The sequence below is a fragment of the Mauremys reevesii genome, linkage group 3 (assembly GCF_016161935.1).
Source record: "Mauremys reevesii isolate NIE-2019 linkage group 3, ASM1616193v1, whole genome shotgun sequence".
NCBI classification, from domain to species: Eukaryota; Metazoa; Chordata; order Testudines; family Geoemydidae; genus Mauremys; species Mauremys reevesii.
Genome location: NC_052625.1, coordinates 120,044,003 through 120,063,489, shown reverse-complemented (window position 1 = coordinate 120,063,489; position 19,487 = coordinate 120,044,003). Strand labels below are relative to the sequence as shown.

At 41.5% G+C, this 19,487-nt stretch overlaps 1 protein-coding gene across 1 annotated transcript in view; it reads right to left on the bottom strand.

The window, feature by feature from the left end:
• Positions 1-19,487, bottom strand: part of MAN1A1 (mannosidase alpha class 1A member 1) — a 200,450-nt gene that overhangs the window by 69,571 nt on the left and 111,392 nt on the right. Inside the window, exon 5 of the mRNA XM_039530521.1 lies at positions 6,979-7,073. Coding sequence (XP_039386455.1) covers positions 6,979-7,073 — 95 coding nt within the window. The remainder of the gene's footprint in view (positions 1-6,978; positions 7,074-19,487) is intronic.

The following is a 19,487-nucleotide window of genomic DNA, read 5'->3' as shown; positions in this document are numbered from 1 at the left end:
CCCCGAATTAGGATTCCCGCACACTGGTTTAGATGAGTGTTTCTCAAACTGGGGTTGCCGCTTGTGTAGGGAAAACCCCTGGCGTTTGTTTACCTGCCCTGTCCACAGGTCCGGCCAATCGTGGCTCCCACTGGCCGCGGTTTGCCGCTGCAGGCCAATGGGAGCTGCTGGAAGTGGCGACCAGTAAGTCCCTCAGACCACACTGCTTCCAGCAGCTCCCATTGGCCTGGAGCAGTGAACCATGCTCAGTGGGAGCCGCGATTGGCTGGACCTGCGAACAGGGCAGGTAGACAAACCAGCTCAGCCCGCCAGGGGCTTTCCCTACACAAGCGGCGACCCCAGTTTGAGAAACACTGGTTTAGATAAAGCAAAAATAAGTTTATTAACTATGTAAGATAGATTTTAAGTGGTTATAAGTGATAGCAAATAAACAAAAAAAGCGAACTAAACTTGATATTGGGGATATCAAGCGATTAAAAAAATTAATCGCAATTAATCGTAATTAATCAGCTGTTAAACAATAATAGAATACTATTGATATAAATATTTTTGGATGTTTTCCTCATTTTCAAATATATTGATTTCAATTACAACACAGAATACAAAGTGTACAGTGCTCACTTTATATTTATTTTTTATTATAAATATTTGCATTGTAAAAATAAAAAATATTTTTCAATTAACTTAATACAAGGACTGTAGTGCAATCTCTTTATCGTGAAAGTGCAACTTACAAATGTAGAATTATGTACAAAAAATAAAACTGCATTCAAAAATAGAATAATGTAAACTTTTAGAGCCTACAAATCCACTCAGTCCTATTTCTTGTTCAGCCAATTGCTCAGACAAACAAGTTTGTTTATATTTGCAGGCGATAATGCTGCCCACTTCTTGTTTACAATGTCATCTGAAAGTGAGAACAGGCATTCGCATGGCACTGTTCTGGTCAGCATTGCAAGATATTTACATGCCAGATGCCCTAAAGATTCATATGTCCCTTCATGCTTTAACCACCATTCCACCATGGACTTGTAGGCTCTACAGTTCTACATTGTTTTATTTTTGAGTGCAGTTATGTAACACCAATAAAAAAAATCTACATTTGTAAATTGTGCTTTCACAATAAAGAGATTGCACTACGGTACTCATATGAGGTGAACTGAAAAATACTATTTCTTTTATTTATCATTTTTACAGTGCAATTATTTGTAATAAAAATAATATAAAGTGAATACTATACACTTTGTATTCTGGAATCAATATATTTGAAAATGAAAATTTAGATTTTTTTCACAATTGGTATTCTATTGTTTAACAGTGTGATTAAAACTATGATTAATTACAATTATTTTTTTTTGAGTTAAGCACGTGAGTTAACTGCGATTAAATCAACGGCCCTACTTAATATACTAAATAGATTGGATATGAATAGCAGTGTCTCACCCTAAGAGATGATACAAGCAAGCTGCAGATTCTTAAGGGACATGCTGCACATGCTTACAGCTTGGAATCCCCAGGTGTTCCATTCACAGGCTAAAAATCCCTTTAGCCTGGGTCCAGCACTTCCCCCAGTTCAATCTTTTTCCCTCAGGTGTTTCCAGGAGTCACTTGTGTGGGGATTGAAGAACACCATGATGTCACTCCCTGCCTTATATAGCTGTTACATAAAGCAGGAACCCTTTGTTTCAAAGCTTAGTTCTCAGACTGGTCTGTGGAAAATTACTGACAGCCCAAGATGGAGTCTAGAGACATATCATCTCATCACTTGTCCTTATAGAGTCATAGCAGCCACCACTCACAGGCTGTTGGAGTGTTCACAGGAAGGCTCCCCAGGTGGGAGATAAGCTTCTCCTAAGGCCTATTGTTCTTTCTAATGGCTCTTCTCCACCCACTATCTAGAATGTAAACATCTGGTCTAGTGGGCATTCCCCAAGTGTAACTACATTTGAAATACAGAAACAGTCAATATTCATAACTTCAGATACAAAATTGATACATGCATACAAATAGGATAATCATATTCAGAAAATCATAACCTTTCCAATGATATCTCACATGACTTATCTTGCATACAATACATCATAACTATGTCATAATCACATCATAATAATATCCTTATGAAGAATATGGGGTGCAGTGTCACAGAATCTTACTTTTTCTGCATCATTTTAAGATATGTGGTCTGTCATTACCGCGATCCAAAAAGTATATATTAAAGCATGTTAGGACAAGTTTTTTTCCCCTTGTTTTCTTTTTTCAAGGCTGAAGAGATAATTTATACAGTACATTCCCTTAGAGTGAGATTCTGTGCAGTGCTTCCTACAGGCCTATTAGCTAAATTGGCTAGAGGGCACCATCTTTGTGCCCTCTTAATTCTGGGCTGCTTCAGGGATTGGACAGACCCCCAGCCTAACTCAGACAGCCATTCTGTAAAGCAGGGGTTCCCAACGCGGTGCTCGCGGGTGCTATAGAGCCCGCCAGGGCGTCTAAGTGCACCCGTGTACTGGCCAGAGGACGAGCATCTGCCAAAATACCACCGACAAGCAGCTTCATCCAGAGGCATCGCCGGCGGCGGCATTTCGGTGGCGACGCCTCTGGATGACGCTGCTTGTCGGCAGCATTTCGGTGGCAACTCCTATTGATGTTGCCGCTTGTCGGCGGCATTTCGGCAGATCCTCCGTGGCTCATCATCTGGCACTCGCCAGATGAAAAAGGTTGGGGACCACTGCTGTACAGTATATGGTAATTAATTAAAATAAAAAACTAGCCTGCTATAAAGACATTACTTATTGATACAAAGATATTCACAATGCTCAAACAGCATAAATGTCGTTTTGTTAGGGGCACTTTCTTCCTCATTCAAAAAACTAGGCATGTTTAGTCTTGAGAAAAGAAGACTGAGGGAGAGACCTGATAACGGTCTTTAAATAACAGCCCTTAACATATTTGAAGAGGATAGTGGGTCAATTGATCTCCACATCTACTGTAGGCAGGACAAACATTAAATGGCTTATTCTGCAGCAAGGGAGGTTTAGATTAGATATTGGGAAAAATGTTCCAGCTATAAGGATAACTAAGCATTGGAATAGGTTACCAAGGGAGGCTGTGGAATCCCTGTGATTGGAAGTTTTCAAGAATAATTTGGATGAGGGATCTCAAACTTAAACCACCACCAGGGCCACATGAGGACTAGTACATTGGCCCAAGGGCCGCATCACTGAAACCTCTTCATACAACGATACAAAAGTACAGTCAAAAATGAAAAAAATGAAGAGTAATAGAGTATGCTATTAAAAGTCAATGTATTAATTTTTTAAAAACTGTAATGCAAAGAGAGGTTTTAATAAAATATAAACATCTGTAACTATTCCTTATGTGGTCAGTAACACTGGTGATGATCTATACTAACAGTCTATCAACATAGCTGTAATGGCAGGAACTTTTTAAAGTAACTATTCATACAAAATACACTGCCACTTTTAACAAACATTCTTCCCAACTACTGACAGCAAAGAATCATACATGCTGAACTTCATACCTCAGACTGCTCGTCTAGTTCATGAAACCCCACCCCTCCCCCAAACTCCCCACCCCAACTCTGCCCCTATTCCAACCCCTGATTTAGACAAACACTTGTGAGGGAAGGTCTAGGTACACTTGGTCCTATCTCAGTGCAGGGGGGATGGACTAGATGACCTCTCAAGGTCCCATCCAGTCCCAAAATTCTATGATTTACATAAGAACATGAGAACAGCCGTACTGGGTCAGACCAAAGGTCCACCTAGCCCAGTATCTGTCTACTGACAATGGCCAATGCCAGGTGCCCCAGAGGGAGTGAACATAACAGGCAATGATCAAGTGATCTCTCTCCTCCCATCCATCTCCATCCTCTGAAAAACAGAGGCTAGGGACACCATTCCTTACCTATCCTGGCTAATAGCCATTTATGGACTTAACCACCATGAATTTATCCAGTTCTCTTTTAAACACTGTTATAGTCCTAGCCTTCACAACCTCCTCGGGTAAGGAGTTCCACAAGTTGACTGTGCGCTGCGTGAAGAAGAACTTCCTTTTATTTGTTTTAAACCTGCTGCCTATTAATTTCATTTGGTGGCCCCTAGTTCTTGTATTATGGGAATAAGTAAATAACTTTTCCTTATCCACTTTCTCAACATCACTCATGATTTTATAGACCTCTAACATATCCCCCCTTAGTCTCCTCTTTTCCAAGCTGAAGAGTCCTAGCCTCTTTAATCTTTCCTCATATGGGACCCTCTCCAAACCCCTAATCATTTTAGTTGCCCTTTTCTGAACCTTTTCTAGTAACTACTGTATCTAGTTTGTTCATAGATATGTCAACCATTCAGTCAACCATTTTTTTTCTCACTTTGTGGAACAGAGAATTGAGAGTTCAGCTCAATTCCATTTTTAACTTGTAACAGATGTTAAAACGTAAAAATAAGCCATAACTGAATCTAGTGTGACCAGATGTTATTCTCAGTCTGCACTCAAACATAGTCAGGAGCCTATGTAATGTACAAACTTGCCCTTTCCTGGCGTTTGCTTTTATTAACAGAAAGTAATACTGTACCACATTCCGCTCAAATTTTCTCCCTAATCTTAACTGCTCTTACGGTTCCCATCTCAGGACTGTTCACTCCATCTCTTATATCCTTTCCTTACAGACAGCTCCCTTGTACAGACAGCTCCTTCACAGACAGCTCCCTTGTATCTCTGGTGGGTAATGAGTTGGTGGAACCTACATAATATTCCATCACAGGACCAACACTTGCTAACAGTGTGGAGCGTGTGTGTGTTTTGTGGGAGGGTGTCTAACAAATACTGTCAACCCTGTTCTAACCACACAAATGATAATTTTATTTAAACCGGCTTTAACTTTTACCATATGCTTTTACGTTTACTATTTTCTTTCCAGTGTTTTAAAATGTTATGTTATCATGTAATAAATACACTTTAACATTTATGTTTAACATCCTGACTAGCTCTTCAAAATTTGTATTCTAAAAAGGAACAACTCAGTGGATTATCAGTAATGTTACCTACTAAGAAGTAGGTTCTTAAGTAACCTCTGGACTCCCTTTCTCCAGGCCAGTGGAGACCAGAACTTTTATGGAACAACTGAAAGCCTCATGCCCTTTACTTCTGACAGGTGAAAATAATACCGGGATGTTTATGGAAGAGTGGTAACATTGTCTTAATGGGAATAATAGGGACAAAAATATCCAACTCCGCTCAAACACTGGAGACAATTTCCATCCAAAACAGAAAAGTATTGTATAGGAATTTGTCCCACGGATACACCTTTACCCTTGACTGGCTCAACATGACAAAAGCAATCTAAACTACTTTTCTGCATATCACAGTTTGTCTCCTGCCCACAAGTGTCAGTTCCATACACAATCTCCCTTTCAAATGTTATAAACACTGGCTTCCCTGAAGCAAGGCGGGCAAAGGACAAAGCTTATACTGATGCTAGAGCTGGGAAATCAACTGATTTTTCTGTTTGGCCAGCAAAAGAGTTCAGTTCCTAAAGCATTCAGAATAGGTTTAATTTTGGGGGAGGAGGAGGCACCGAACCACTTAGTGCTGAATCCACTACGTCCTTGATGCCCTGACCCTGGAATCAGAGACTGATTTCACTGCCAAAGACCGTACCAGAATCTCAGTATTGTGCTCCCTCAGAGCTCCTGTGGTACCATAGATTGAAGCCATCAGCCCTTCAAAACTCCAACTAATTCATAACACTTCAGCATGCTTCCTCAGCAACACTGGCTACCATGAGCAAATCAAACCCATCCTCTACTCTCTATGCTGGATTCTCATACAGCAGAGAGTCAAGTTCAAGGTCTTGAGGGCAGTTGATGGCTTGCCCCAGAGTATCTAAACGATCATCATTCTCTGGGATGAGAACCGTAGTCGACAACTCCACCCTCAGATAAAACAGAACTTTCTACAATAAAGATGAAGCTCATCTGTGCAGGACATAGAGCTTTCTTGGGGACCAGTCTTTCTCCCAAAGATACTAAGAACCATCATAAACTTACTTCCTTCACCATCTTCTGCCCCAAGTGCAAGGCACATTTCCTTCAACCTGCCTTTAACACACACAATGTGTACATTAAAAAAAACCTGAAACAAAACCCTAGTAAACCAAAACACTGCATTGCATAAAAACATTTTCTCCCTGGGGAGAGGAAGAAAGAAGAGAATGAATCATGTGATGGATGTTACTCACACCTCTTAATGCACTCCCAAAAGGGCTGTTACTATTGAGATTAGTGTGGTATAAAAAAAAAAAAGAGAGAACAGAATATGTTTCCCCCAAAAGGCTTTCCAAAACTAGCTAAAATGGGGAAAATATTTTATTTCAGCATTACACATCTATTTTGGTAGGTGGGGCATTTCTATTATACTCATGCACAGGATAGCTGACTAGCAGCACAGTAAGTGAGAAAAAGAAAGCGGGGGAAACACTTATGAATTCACATATGTTCTCTAACTTTTTATTTTAAATTTATTTAAGTTCAGAACTGCAAAATGTAAGATCTTATAGGAATTTCCCCCCGTAAGCATGTAGGAAGACTAAAATTTTCTAGAATATTAAAATGTGACCAAGTTCCGTACCATCTGGTGGCTGTTCACTGATCCCTGTGTAATGAGTTGATATCAGCCAAGTTCAGAGTGAACAAAAATTCCCCCTCAATTGGCATGTTTGTTGACAGTCTCTACTGAGAGTTTAAGGACTGAATGGACATGACTGAATTATCCTTGTTGCTCAGAGGTGATCTCTTCAGAACAAAGACTGAGGTATACTGCTCAGACTATAAACCTGGGGAAGTATATGCTGCTGCCTGTGCTTATACCTGTTCTGTGGATAAAGACAGGACTTCAGCTTTAATTTAACTGAATGCAGCCCTTCTCATGTGTGCTAAATTCACAAAAAATAGTTATTTTTACCTCTTAATATTAAGCAATGCCCAAGGTATTCCAGTGGGAGTGTTAAACGCTGGGAGCAACTTTTCTCCAAGTTCCACTGCTTTCTTTCGAAATATCTGAAAAATAAAAACCATGCATATTACTACACAGTATAAAAAATGTACTAAGTACTAGGAAATCAATCTTGTTGTTGATATTACTATTGGTAGTGTTTTACAAAGCATCCCTTAAGACTACATAGTATAGCACCCTGGGGTTTGTGCAGAGATGTTGAAGAAAAAGGAAGATACAATACTTTAGTACTGAAGGAAAAGTTATACCTGGCATTCAATCTATAAGATTTAGAAGTACCTCAATATGTCTAACTATCAGCAGGAAACACAATAGAACTTTTTATGCTTTAAAGAAAAAGTATCTAGTTATAACAATACTGCAAATATGGGTTCTGCTCTCACCAACTACCAATAGTCAGCTGAGGCTGGACTGAGCTAACTGTTGGCAGGCTCTCTTTGAGCCCTACCTGATCTCTTCAAGAAGAGTTTTTTCTAATACAGGAAACCTGTTCCAATTTAATATAGAAACCTATTTATGGAGAACAATTACAATACTTGGATGTTCAAGCGCTATTATCTGCTCTGAATCACATGGGGGTTTTGTATGACATACAAAAGAGAATTATCCCAGCTGCATTAAAATATCAAAGTGACCATTGCTGATTTTCTCTCCAACAGTGCTTCCTTCTTCACCTTAGTTTTTCTCATGAATATATTTACAATACATGTTTTTAAGCATCAATTCTCAGTTTGATATATATCACAATTTAAATCGGTATTCTAGGCTAAATTTTCTAAGAAGGAAGAAAAATGCATATTCAAAGTAGTCTATTTTCATTATGATATGGATTCTGCCACAAATTATGGCTGTGTCCTTCAGACTGCTTTACAGTATGCATGGGGTTAATGTAGAGTAGGGGTGGGCAAACTTTTTGGCCTGAGGGCCACATTGGGTTTCCGAAACGATATGGAGGGCCCACTATCCAGGCCCCCCTGCTTCTCGTTCCCTGATGCCCCCCACCATCCCCAGGACTCCTACCCCATCCACCCTGCCTGTCCCCTGACTGCCCCCGGATCCCCTGCCCCTGACTGCCCCCCCACCATCCCGTCCAACCCCTCCTCTCATTCCTGACTGCCCCCCCCCGGACCTTTGCCCCATCCAACCACCCCTTCTCCCTTACCGCCCCTTGAACCCCTGCTCCTGACTGCCCCCCCACTGCCCCATCCAACCCCACCTCCTTCTTGACTGCCCCCCCAGGACCCATGCCCCCATTCAACCCCCGTTCCCCTGCCCTCTGACCGCCCCAACCCCTATCCATACCCCCGGCCCCTGACCACCACCCCAAACTCCCCTGCCCTCTATCCAAACCCCCTTCTCCCTGCCCTCTTACCGCACTGCCTGGAGCGCTGGCGGCTGGCGGCGCTACAGCCACGCTACAGAGCACGGGGACAAGCCGCAACTCTGCAGCTGCGCTGCCCAGCAAGAGCTCACAGCCCCACCGCCCAGAGCACTGTACCAGCGGTGCAGCGAGCTGAGGCTGCGGGGGAGGGGGAACAGCATGGGAGGTGTCGGGGGCTAGCCTCCCAGGCCAGGAGCTCAGGGGCCAGGCAGGAGAGTCCCGCAGGCCGGATGTGGCTCACGGGCCGTAGTTTTCCCATCTCTGATGTAGAGGATACTTTGAAACCACAGCTAATGTAGAATTCAACTGTCTCCCTGCTCGGAGGCATTAGCTATCGGGAGCATGTTAAAATAAGTCTGTGAAGACTGCATGGCTTTCCATTTCTTTCTGTTTGCAATTCAAGTTCAGATTGATTTATAAATACCAATTTTGTTTGTTGCCCTAGCTACTCGAGAGACCATCTCTTTTTCCAATATGACATCATGACAGTGGAGGCCAACTGGACAACTCCTGCTAGCAGTCCCTATATTTAAAACACCTAGGGACTGGCTGTATAGTATATCATGTTGGACCTCACTCATGCTGGAATTTATGTTGCCCACTGATGCAACAGAGGTCAACTCTGTTAACCTTTGGGACACAGTATGAGATCATATCTTTTCTTGGGGTTCTGCCTGAATGAGACACGGTGGCAGTACATATTTTATTTTGTGGAACAGGAGTCCAGGTTGATGGTTGTCAATGTTTCATGGATATTATTTTTAAGACATGTGCCCTGGGACAGTCTGAGTTGCTTTTTATAAATAAAAACATACATACAATTAACTATACTATGGGATACAAGGCCATGACCATGATTTCATAATTCTGGTACATTATTGGCTGTATTAATCATTATTAAGCAGCCTATACACAGGCTCAGCAAGAGATATTAGAGTAACTGCTTCTGGACAAAAAGATAGTCGTTTATCTAATTTAACATCAAGGTTTTAATGCTGCAATACTGAACTTCAAATTATTCACAACTTTCAGTAATAAAACTTCCATTATTCAATCTTGTTATATTTATTTGTTGACATATCTCAATTTCCTTGAAACTTGCTTTGTCTGTTTCAGGGAGACACAAGGATTGGTTAGCCAAAACTAATGGTTCTAATATTAAGCATTAAAGAAATATTTTTCCACTTTTAGATAAGCAAGGAAAGCCATAAGTTATTCATATGAAACTGTAATGTGCTGAACAAATATTACATCAGCTTTAAAGCACCAGAAAAATTAAGTATATTGATGTTAGGAAGTTAACTGGAACACCCTTTTCAAAATTAGTAGCTAAAATTACAGGAATTGAAAAGGAAAAGCCATTAGGAAATTAGGACCAGAGTAATTTTTAAATTGAACTAACATTCTAGAACAAGTCTTGAGCATAAAAATATATTCTTTTCACTTGCAACAAAGATTTTAAAAAATTACTCAATGGATGCTAATGATTTTACTTCTTTCCAAAATTCAAAATTTGAACTAGAATAAAGGAAGTATAGACATTCCTTAATTTTATCTACGACTATAATTTAACGTGACTATACTACTGACTGCCCGGTAACTATCTAATGAGTAAAACAGTACTGGCAACTGTGATTTCAAGCATACAATAATGCTGTGTGAATGGCTGAACATATTGAATTGGAACGTGATCCAGCAAAAATCACCATCCTTGAATAGACAAAAAGCTAATAGCTAAAGCCACTTTTTATTCATTTCACTGATACCTTTAATACAGTTCAGCAACGCTAACAAGAAAAACTGATCTTAGCTGCAATTAGTTAGCTCAATCTATCAGAACATTTTTTCTTTTGCAGACCATAAATTTTCTAACAGTGTGCAAGAAATAAATGCTATGCAAAAGAACCCATAGGGTACTTGCTTTTTATAAGTTGAGGAAAATTAAGAAGTTGAAACTTTCATTTTTAAAGACACATCCACATGCCAATATGGATTTTAGCCAATGTTTACCAAACTTTGCTCTATATTCTCTCAAAATATTTTAAACATGTCTACTCCATCTATAGTCAACAGACACCAAACTTGACTTGTCATTTCATTCATTCAGTGAACACATTAAAATTATTAACTTATCATTCTGCCTCTATAAAAATATTTAAGAAAATTTATTCCTCATGAGAGAGGCTAGATTAATAATTTTGCAAAATGAAATACTTTGTCTATAAGATACATAGGCATGCTTTGGTATAACACAATGCCTATGTGTATTGTGGCCCCTATTACTAATAAGTCATCCAAAGTCCTCAATTTTAATTCTTGGTCTTTTATAGTATTAACCCTGGTTAGAACCATTACCTGTAAAAGATAAGGAAAATAACCACATCTACATACACTGTATTTTCATCAGCAACCTTCCTACAATAATCGCTTTTATAATTTGTTCATTCATCTCTCAAATTGTGTGAAGCACCTTTTTTACCTCCCCCAAACTCAGAAAGCCAACCCTGTTCAGCAAAAAACTTAAGTTATGTGCTCTAGTGAACTTGGACACCAACTTGGGACTGTATGTGGGGAGAGTTTAAATAAATTACTTTTTAAAAAGTCTGTTTAGAGCGATTACACCCATTCACCATGCTATTATGTGCAGGGCCGGCTCCAAGCACCAGCTGAGCAAGCTCGAGCTTGGGGTGTCAGATTCCAAGGGACGACATTCCGGCCACCCTTCCCCCTGCCCCATTTTTCTTTTTGGTTTGCTGCTCTGGCTGCCCTGCAGGGGGCGGCGGCACAGAGGAGGAGGGCGCCCTGCAGCAAATTCAGCAGGGCAGCCTCCGTCCTTCCCTCCCGGCCGACTGGAGCGGTGCAGAGCCCTCCCGGCAGGCAGCGCAGCAGGAGGGGCCCCGTGGTGAGCACCCCGCTGAAGCCCTGGCCATCCCCCTTCTCTCTCTCCCTCCCGCTCCCTCCCTCCCCAGACCAGGCACACACTCTGCTGCACATCTGCAGCACAGGGAGTCCCCCTGCACCCTGGCTCTGGCCACCCTGCAGATTTTTTGGTTTTTTTGCTTTGCCGCGCCGCTCCGGCCGCCCTGCAGGGTTTTTTTTTTTTTTTTCCTTTTCCTTCTTCCTGCTTTGCCACTCTGGCCGCCCCGCAGGTGTTTTGTGTGTGTGCACGCATTGCTGCTCCGGCCCCCTGCAGTTTTTGTTTGTTTGGTTTTCGCTTGGGGCGGCAAAAAAGCCAGAGCTGGCCCTGATTATGTGAGATGCAGAAGTGGTGAGTGTACTCGCATGAAACTTTTTTCTTTTACTGAATTGATCATTGTGGATTTAAATAAAAGCCTCATTTTCAAGATAGTAGATCAAATATTCAGAACTGAATAGTTCAAACTAGCAAACAGAAGCTCCAGTCCTGCAATCATGTCCCTGATGGCAGGCCCTAATACTGCCGTGGAACCTCATTAACATCCACATGGGCACAAAGGTCTACACGCCTGGATCTAATTGCAGATTTGAGGGCAAAGCTATTTTCTGTGGTGGGAATGAACAATCCAAGTATAGGTTATTTCTTCTGAATGAAACAGGCATTCGTATTCACTCTCAAAGAAAATTGATCCCCTCTACCTGGAATGACAAATATCTATGAAAGTCAAATTAGCCTAATAACTATTGCTAATGAAGTGATCAGGAAAAAGGGAAAACAGAACACAAAGGAGGAATAAGTGCCTCCTACAAATTCTAACTATAATACACAGCCAAGCATGGTGAATTATTGTAAATTAAAGTGCATTTTGTAACTCCATCAAAAGACATTAACCTTCACCAGAAATGATGCGGTAATTTTATCTTATCCTTCAGCTCCAAGCTCTAATTTATGCATTATGGTATATGATTGAATAAAAAAAAACCCTACACCCCTGAAAGAATTCTCTGCAGAATGATGAAACTGGAATGATGAAAACTGTAAAGTTTTACATTTGAATAACTTGCTAAGTGATTATAAGGTAATCATCATAAACATGGCAACACGTGAAAAAAAATCCCTAAGACTCTGAACTGCTTCTCTATAGGTCACTGAAATGGAAACAAACACATACAGAGAAAAAACTCAGAATTCTAAATGTGTAGTATATATCAAACTCATTATATTAGCACATTGCTGAAGATTTAATTCCCTTCACCATCACAAAAAAAGCAAGTGAGATGTGAAAGTGTATACATTGTGGTAGTAAAGCAAAATGGGGAGATATAGATCCTATAATGGAAGCCCCTTTATGTTTACTGAATATTTTTATATGAAAGTGCGTGAAACAAGCACAATATCCTTATAAAAAGTTAAATATTCTGGACAAGATTTTCAGAAAACAGAAGTTAGCGTGTGTAGCACTTTAGGAGCTTAACTTTAGGCTCCAAGTTTTGAAACAGCCTTGGTCTAACTTTACACAGTGTAAAGAAACACATTAAACAGATGCAAGTAACAGTATTCCTATAGAACCTAGGAAGTTTTTGTCATGAAAAATCCAAAAGTGAATAAATAAATGTGCCAGTAACAGTATGTTGTGCATCTTATATCTATACTGGAAATCTAACTCAGTCAAATATGTGTAGTAGTCTACAAAACATTTCCACATACAGACTCCGTTGGTATCCATGCCCTAAAAATTCTGTTTTAATACTGTACTCCCAGAATTAGATGTCAGTCAGTGCTGAAGGTCTTTGATGTTCTTAGTTGTTTAGTTAGTTACTGTTACCTTTGTTATCGTTATTTTAAATCTTCTGCTTAGCTTAACACATTGTGGCTAAACTCTTATCTTATCTGTAAAAGCAACAAAGAATCCTGTGGCACCTTATAGACTAACAGACGTTCTGCAGCATGAGCTTTCGTGGGTGAATACCCACTTCTTCAGATGCAAGTGGTGGAAATTTCCAGGGGCAGGTTTATATATGCAAGCAAGAAGCAAGCTAGAGATAACGAGGTTAGTTCAATCAGGGAGGATGAGGCCCTGTTCTAGCAGTTGAGGTGTGAAAGTGTTCTCCTACAGGTTTTTGTATATTGCCATTCCTAATATCTGATTTGTGTCCATTTATCCTTTTCCTTAGAGACTGTCCAGTTTGGCCGATGTACATAGCAGAGGGGCATTGCTGGCATATGATGGCATATATTACATTGGTGGACGTGCAGGTGAATGAACCGGTGATGGTGTGGCTGATCTGGTTAGGTCCTGTGATGGTGTTACTGGTGTAGATATGTGGGCAGAGTTGGCATCGAGGTTTGTTGCACTTCAACCTCCCTGGCCACACAATAGCAGATCTTAAGGTGGCCATCCTGCAGCAAAAAAACTTCAGGACCAGACTTCAAAGAGAAACTGCTGAGCTCCAGTTCATCTGCAAATTTGACACCATCAGCTCAGGATTAAACAAAGACTGTGAATGGCTTGCCAATTACAGAACCAGTTTCTCCTCCCTTGGTTTTCACACCTCAACTGCTAGAACAGGGCCTCATCCTCCCTCATGCTCATGCTGCAGAACGTCTGTTAGTCTATAAGGTGCCACAGGATTCTTTGTTGCTTTTACAGATCCAGACTAACACGGCTACCCCTCTGATACTTATCTTATCTGCTTATTCATAAATTGTCAAATCCCTAAATATGATACTGGAGTATTTCTTAACATATATAAATACATAATGTGGTACATACTATTCTGTATTTTTAGAAAGATGTTATTTTGAGAGTCAGAGTATGGAATGTACCCATAATTTTACAAAACAGTTAAACCTTAAGACAAATTGCTGTTGGTATCACGCTACTCATTGACTAAGACTAATAAAATTGTTCTGAAAGTGTTTTCTATTTAGAAATAAAGTGTTACCTAATGTAACAAACAAAATGCTGACACCATTATCAATAGATTAGCTTTGGCTACTTTATGGTACCATGAACCACAGGAAAAGGCAATTACTCCGCTATTGTTCTAATGATCATCATACCAAAAAAGAGTCACATAGTGCCATGAAGTTACCCCGTCAGAAAAGGCTTTGGAGAGCTTAATCAGACTGAAATAATTGGATTAGTGAGAGCTTCCTATGCTTAATCCAAATATACATAGCAACAAACACTGAAAAATTAATCAATCATACTTGCTAATCCTAGCGGTATCTAACATGTTTAATGATTTTTGAAACATTGTAACTAGAGAACTAAAGTGTAGCTCTACTGTGTTCTGCAATCTTTGAGGGAAGCCAGTAACGCCCAGCACAAAACACTAAACAACTTGAAGACAGAACTAAACAGAGATGGATGAGAAACTGCTGTATAATATTTTGAATTTAGAGTTATGCTTGAAACTAGCAGTGAGGCAGGTGACTGCTCAAATTTAGGCTCAAATCAAAAATAAATACATAAAACAAACCACAAGACAGAGGGTTTTGTTTCAATTATATTAAGCTGTGTCTTTTGGTTATGCTTCTGTACATTCAGGAAGTGCTTATGTAGCCATAAATTGCATAAACAACTTAACAGTTTTGAGGAAGGGCCCTTAATCTGGAGGCAAAGGGCAGTAATTGCTAACGTGGCCGATATTTATAACTGGTGTTAGTGTTTATGTTTATTGGTACAGTTGAAAATGAAGTTAGAGGAACATACAAAAGGATAAATTTCTCAGCTTGAGGTATTTAATTTTCAGGTATGAGTGGTGTTTGAAAAAGCTATTCAACAATTAATGAAGGACTAACAATCCAGAAGTCACAGACTCAGAAGGCTGAAAAGGATTTGAGATGTCACCCAGTTCATCCCCCTTCACTGAGGCAGGACCATATATACCTAGACCATCTATGACAGGTGTTTCTCTAACCTGTTCTTAAAAACTTCCTAAAACTGCAATTCCACAACCTCCCTTGGTGACCTATTCCATTACTTAACTAATTCTTAAAGCTATACATTTTTCCTAGTATCTAACCTAAATCTCCCTTGCTGCAGATTACTTCTTGTTCCACCTTCAGTGGAAACAGAGAACTCTTGATCACCGTCCCTCTTTATAAAAGCCATTAACACATTTGAAGACTATTATCAGGTCCCCCTACAGTCTTCTTAGCACTACACATGCTCAGTTTTTTTTTTTTTAAATAGCATCTCAGTCTCAATAAATCAGTGAGAGTTTTGAGGTACCATTCTTATAATGTAGGAACAGAAACAGAATTTTTTATATCGTTGTAAAGGCTGGAATCCCAAGATGGCAAGATATCAGATGTTAAAACTGTCAGTGGTCCACAACTGTATACTGATCCTAGATCTCAGACCAGTGTAAATGTCAAATCCCTGCTTTCACATGACCTATGTGCGTGGTGAAAGTAACCAGATATTATCACATTTATCATTTGTACTGTGGTAGTGCCCAAAGGCCTCAGTCAGGATCCTGGTCCACACTGTGCTAAGCACTATACAGACATATGCCACAGGTCTATACCCCACAGAACTCACAATCTATGACACATTTTTTAATTAATTAACTGCTGTTGGAATGCTGCACATAGAAATGGAATGTTACTTGTCCACTAATCTCTTCTGGGATAAACAGTAGCTCAGGAGGCCAAAAGTGCAACATAAATGCAATATATTTCATGGTTCTGTTTCCTCCATGGCTACGGAAGAAAGAAACTTAACACTCCATGGTTTTAACAACATCCTTTATGTGGTATACATACAAACATGTATGCATTTAAGTAAAGAATACAATATACAACATGGAGACATACTATATCACACTGCAAAGAGAGACAGTATACATCTGGATGTCATCTTAGAGGTTTGAGTTTTTCCTGATTAAGGAAACAGCTGTCCCAGTAAAATTGCTCCATATCCACCAGTAATGAGTATCTTTAAAGCCCAGTTCCTCTGTTAAGCCACAAGCATCTGCTTCCTAATTTTCTGTTCCTTTAGCCTTGTGTACCAAACCCTAGTGCTACAACAGCAAACTGAGAAACTTCATTTTAGCTGCTGTGAGCCACCACATCCAAAAAAGGGGTAGCGCTTTGCATATAAAATTCTCTTTTCAGAGAGCTGACTATTAAGAACTGATTCGCAGCTTGTGTGAAAGGAGGAAGGCACCCAATAGGCGCTATGTTGTGAATCAATAATTACATTCTCTAAGCAGCATAAAGCACTCACAGAAGGTTCATTCCTGGCCTCATAAATCTGGCTATATCTTTTAATTCTAATGCCATTAAGTGACTTCGAGCCATGATTAAGCAATAGAATAAGCTCCTAAATCACTATGGTAGGCACATAAAGACTGAAAGTAAGCACTGATGGCACACAATTTGTGCAGGCGGTGGCTGTCTTTAATGTCAACAGCAAATGAGGAGATGGGTTGTTAAATTTCAGGTTCAGCATCACAGGACATTTGTAAGCTTGTTCTATTTGCTAGTGGGAAACAAATGCTTCTTAAAAGTCCTTATTCATATTAAATTTTGTAGTAAAACAACAGAAATAGGCGTAGTATTTTACTCAGTACTCCTATTAGTTGATTTATACTTCCAGTTAATTTTATTCATTTTGGTATCAATTACCCGAATTTCTTATTGGTATGTCAGAACAATGATTTAATGAGCTCCTCAATGGTTGCAGTGCAGTGTTAACTACTAGGAGTAAGCAGTAGTAAACTGAGGGTACGTCTACACTACGGGACGATTCCGAATTTGCATAAACCGGTTTTGTAAAACAGATTTTATAAAATCGAGTGCGCGCGGCCACACTAAACACATTAAATCGGTGGTGTGCGTCCATGGTCCGAGGCTAGCGTCGATTTCTGGAGCGTTGCACTGTGGGTAGCTATCCCGTAGCTATCCCATAGTTCCCGCAGCCTCCCCCGCCCCTGGGCATTTCCGGGTTGAGATCCCAGTGCCTGATGGGGCAAAAATCATTGTCGCGGGTGGTTCTGGGTACAGCCTCACCCCTCCCTCCCTCCCTCCCTGATAGTGGCAGACAACCGTTTCGCGCCTTTTTTGCTTTGCTTGGTGAACCGTGCAGACGCCATAGCACAGCAAGCATGGACCCTGCTCAGCTCCATACCGCAAACGTGGATGTTTTAAACACCTCGCGCACTCGTGCAGTATATGCTGAACCAGGACCTTCGAACCGAGGCGAGTAAGAGGCGGATACGGCAGCGCGATGACAGTGATGAGGACGTGGACACAGAATTCTCTCAAACCGCGGGCCCCTGCGCTTTGGAGATCCTGATGGTAATGGGGCAGATTCTATCCATTGAACGCCGATTTTGGGCCCGGGAAACAAGCACTGACTGGTGGGACCGCATTGTGTTGCAGGTGTGGACGATTCCCAGTGGCTGCGAAACTTTCGCATGCGTAAGGGCACTTTCATGGAACTTTGTGACTTGCTTGCCCCTGCCCTGAAACGCCATAATACCAAGATGAGAGCAGCCCTCACAGTAGAGAAGCGAGTGGCAATAGCCCTGTGGAAGCTTGCAACGCCAGACAGCTACCGGTCAGTCGGGAATCAATTTGGAGTTGGAAAATCTACTGTGGGGCTGCTGTGATGCAAGTAGCCAAAGCAATCACTAAGCTGCTGCTACAAAGGTTGTGACTCTGGGAAACGTGCAGGCCATAGTGGATGGCTTTGCTGCAATGGGATTCCCTAACTGTGGGGGGGCGATAGATGGAACCCATATCCCTATCTTGGCACCGCAGCACCAGGGCACCCAGTACGTAAACCGGAAGGAGTACTTTTCAATGGTGCTGCAAGCACTGGTGGATCACAAGGACGTTTCACAAACATCCACGCGGATGGCCAGGAGGGTTCATGACGCCGCGTATTCAGAAGCACTACTCTGTTTAAACGGCTGCAGCAAGGGACTAACTTCCCAGACCAGAAAATAACAGTTGGGGATGTTGAAATGCCTGTCGTTATCCTGGGGGACCCAGCCTACCCCTTGATGCCATGGCTCATGAAGCCATACACAGGCAGCCTGGACAGTGGTCAGGATCTGTTCAATTACAGGCTGAGCAAGTGCAGAATGGTGGTGGAATGTGCATTTGGCCGTTTAAAGGCTCGCTGGCACATTACTGACTCGCTCAGACCTCAGCCAAACCAATGTCCCTATGTTATTGCTGCTTGCTGTATTCTCCATAATCTCTGTGAGAGTAAGGGGAGACCTTTATGGCGGGGTGGGAGGCTGAGGCAAATCACCTGGCCGCTGATTACGCAGCCAGACACCAGGGAGATTAGAAGAGCACACCAGGAAGCGGTGCGCATCAGAGAAGCTTTGAAAACGAGCTTCATCAATGGCCAGGGTACAGTGTGACTGCTGTGTTTGTTGATGAACACCCAACCCCCTTGATTGACTCAGTCCCTGTAAGCAACTCCCCCTCCCCCTTCGAGTACAGCTTACTTATGCAAATAAAGTCACTTATATTTAAAAAGCATGAATTCTTTATTGATTCATTATAAAAGAGGGAGAGAAGTAAGGGTGTGCTTTGGGAGGAGGAAAGGAGGGATGGAGAAGGCCATTAAAAAAATTCAGAGTAACGGCATCCTTCTGGTTGGGCTGTCCACGGGGTGGAGTGGGCGGGTGCACGGAGCCTCCCCACGCTTCTTACACGTCTGGGTGAGGAGGCTAAGGAACATGGTGAGGGGGGAGGGTGGTTATACAGGGGCTGCAGCGGCACTCTGTGATCCTGCTGCCGTTCCTGAAGCTCCACAAGACGCCGGAGCATGTCAGTTTGATCACGCAGCAGCCCCAGAGTTGCATCCCGCCACCGCTGATCTTCCTGCCGCCACCGCTGATTTTCCTGCCGGTCTTCCTGTCGCCACCTCTCATCTCGGTTGTCCCTCCTGTCCTCACGTTCACTGGCCTCTTTCCTGTAATTTGAAACCACGTCCTTCCACTCATTCAGATGAGCTCTTTCATTGCGTAACTTCCATAATATCCGAGAACATCTCATCTCGCGTCTTCTTTTCCTCCGCCTTATCTGTGCTAGCCTTTGGGATGGAGGAGGGACGCTTGAAAAATTTGCAGCTGCATGAGGGAGATAAATATTTAGAAAGATACATTTTACAGAACAATGGTTATA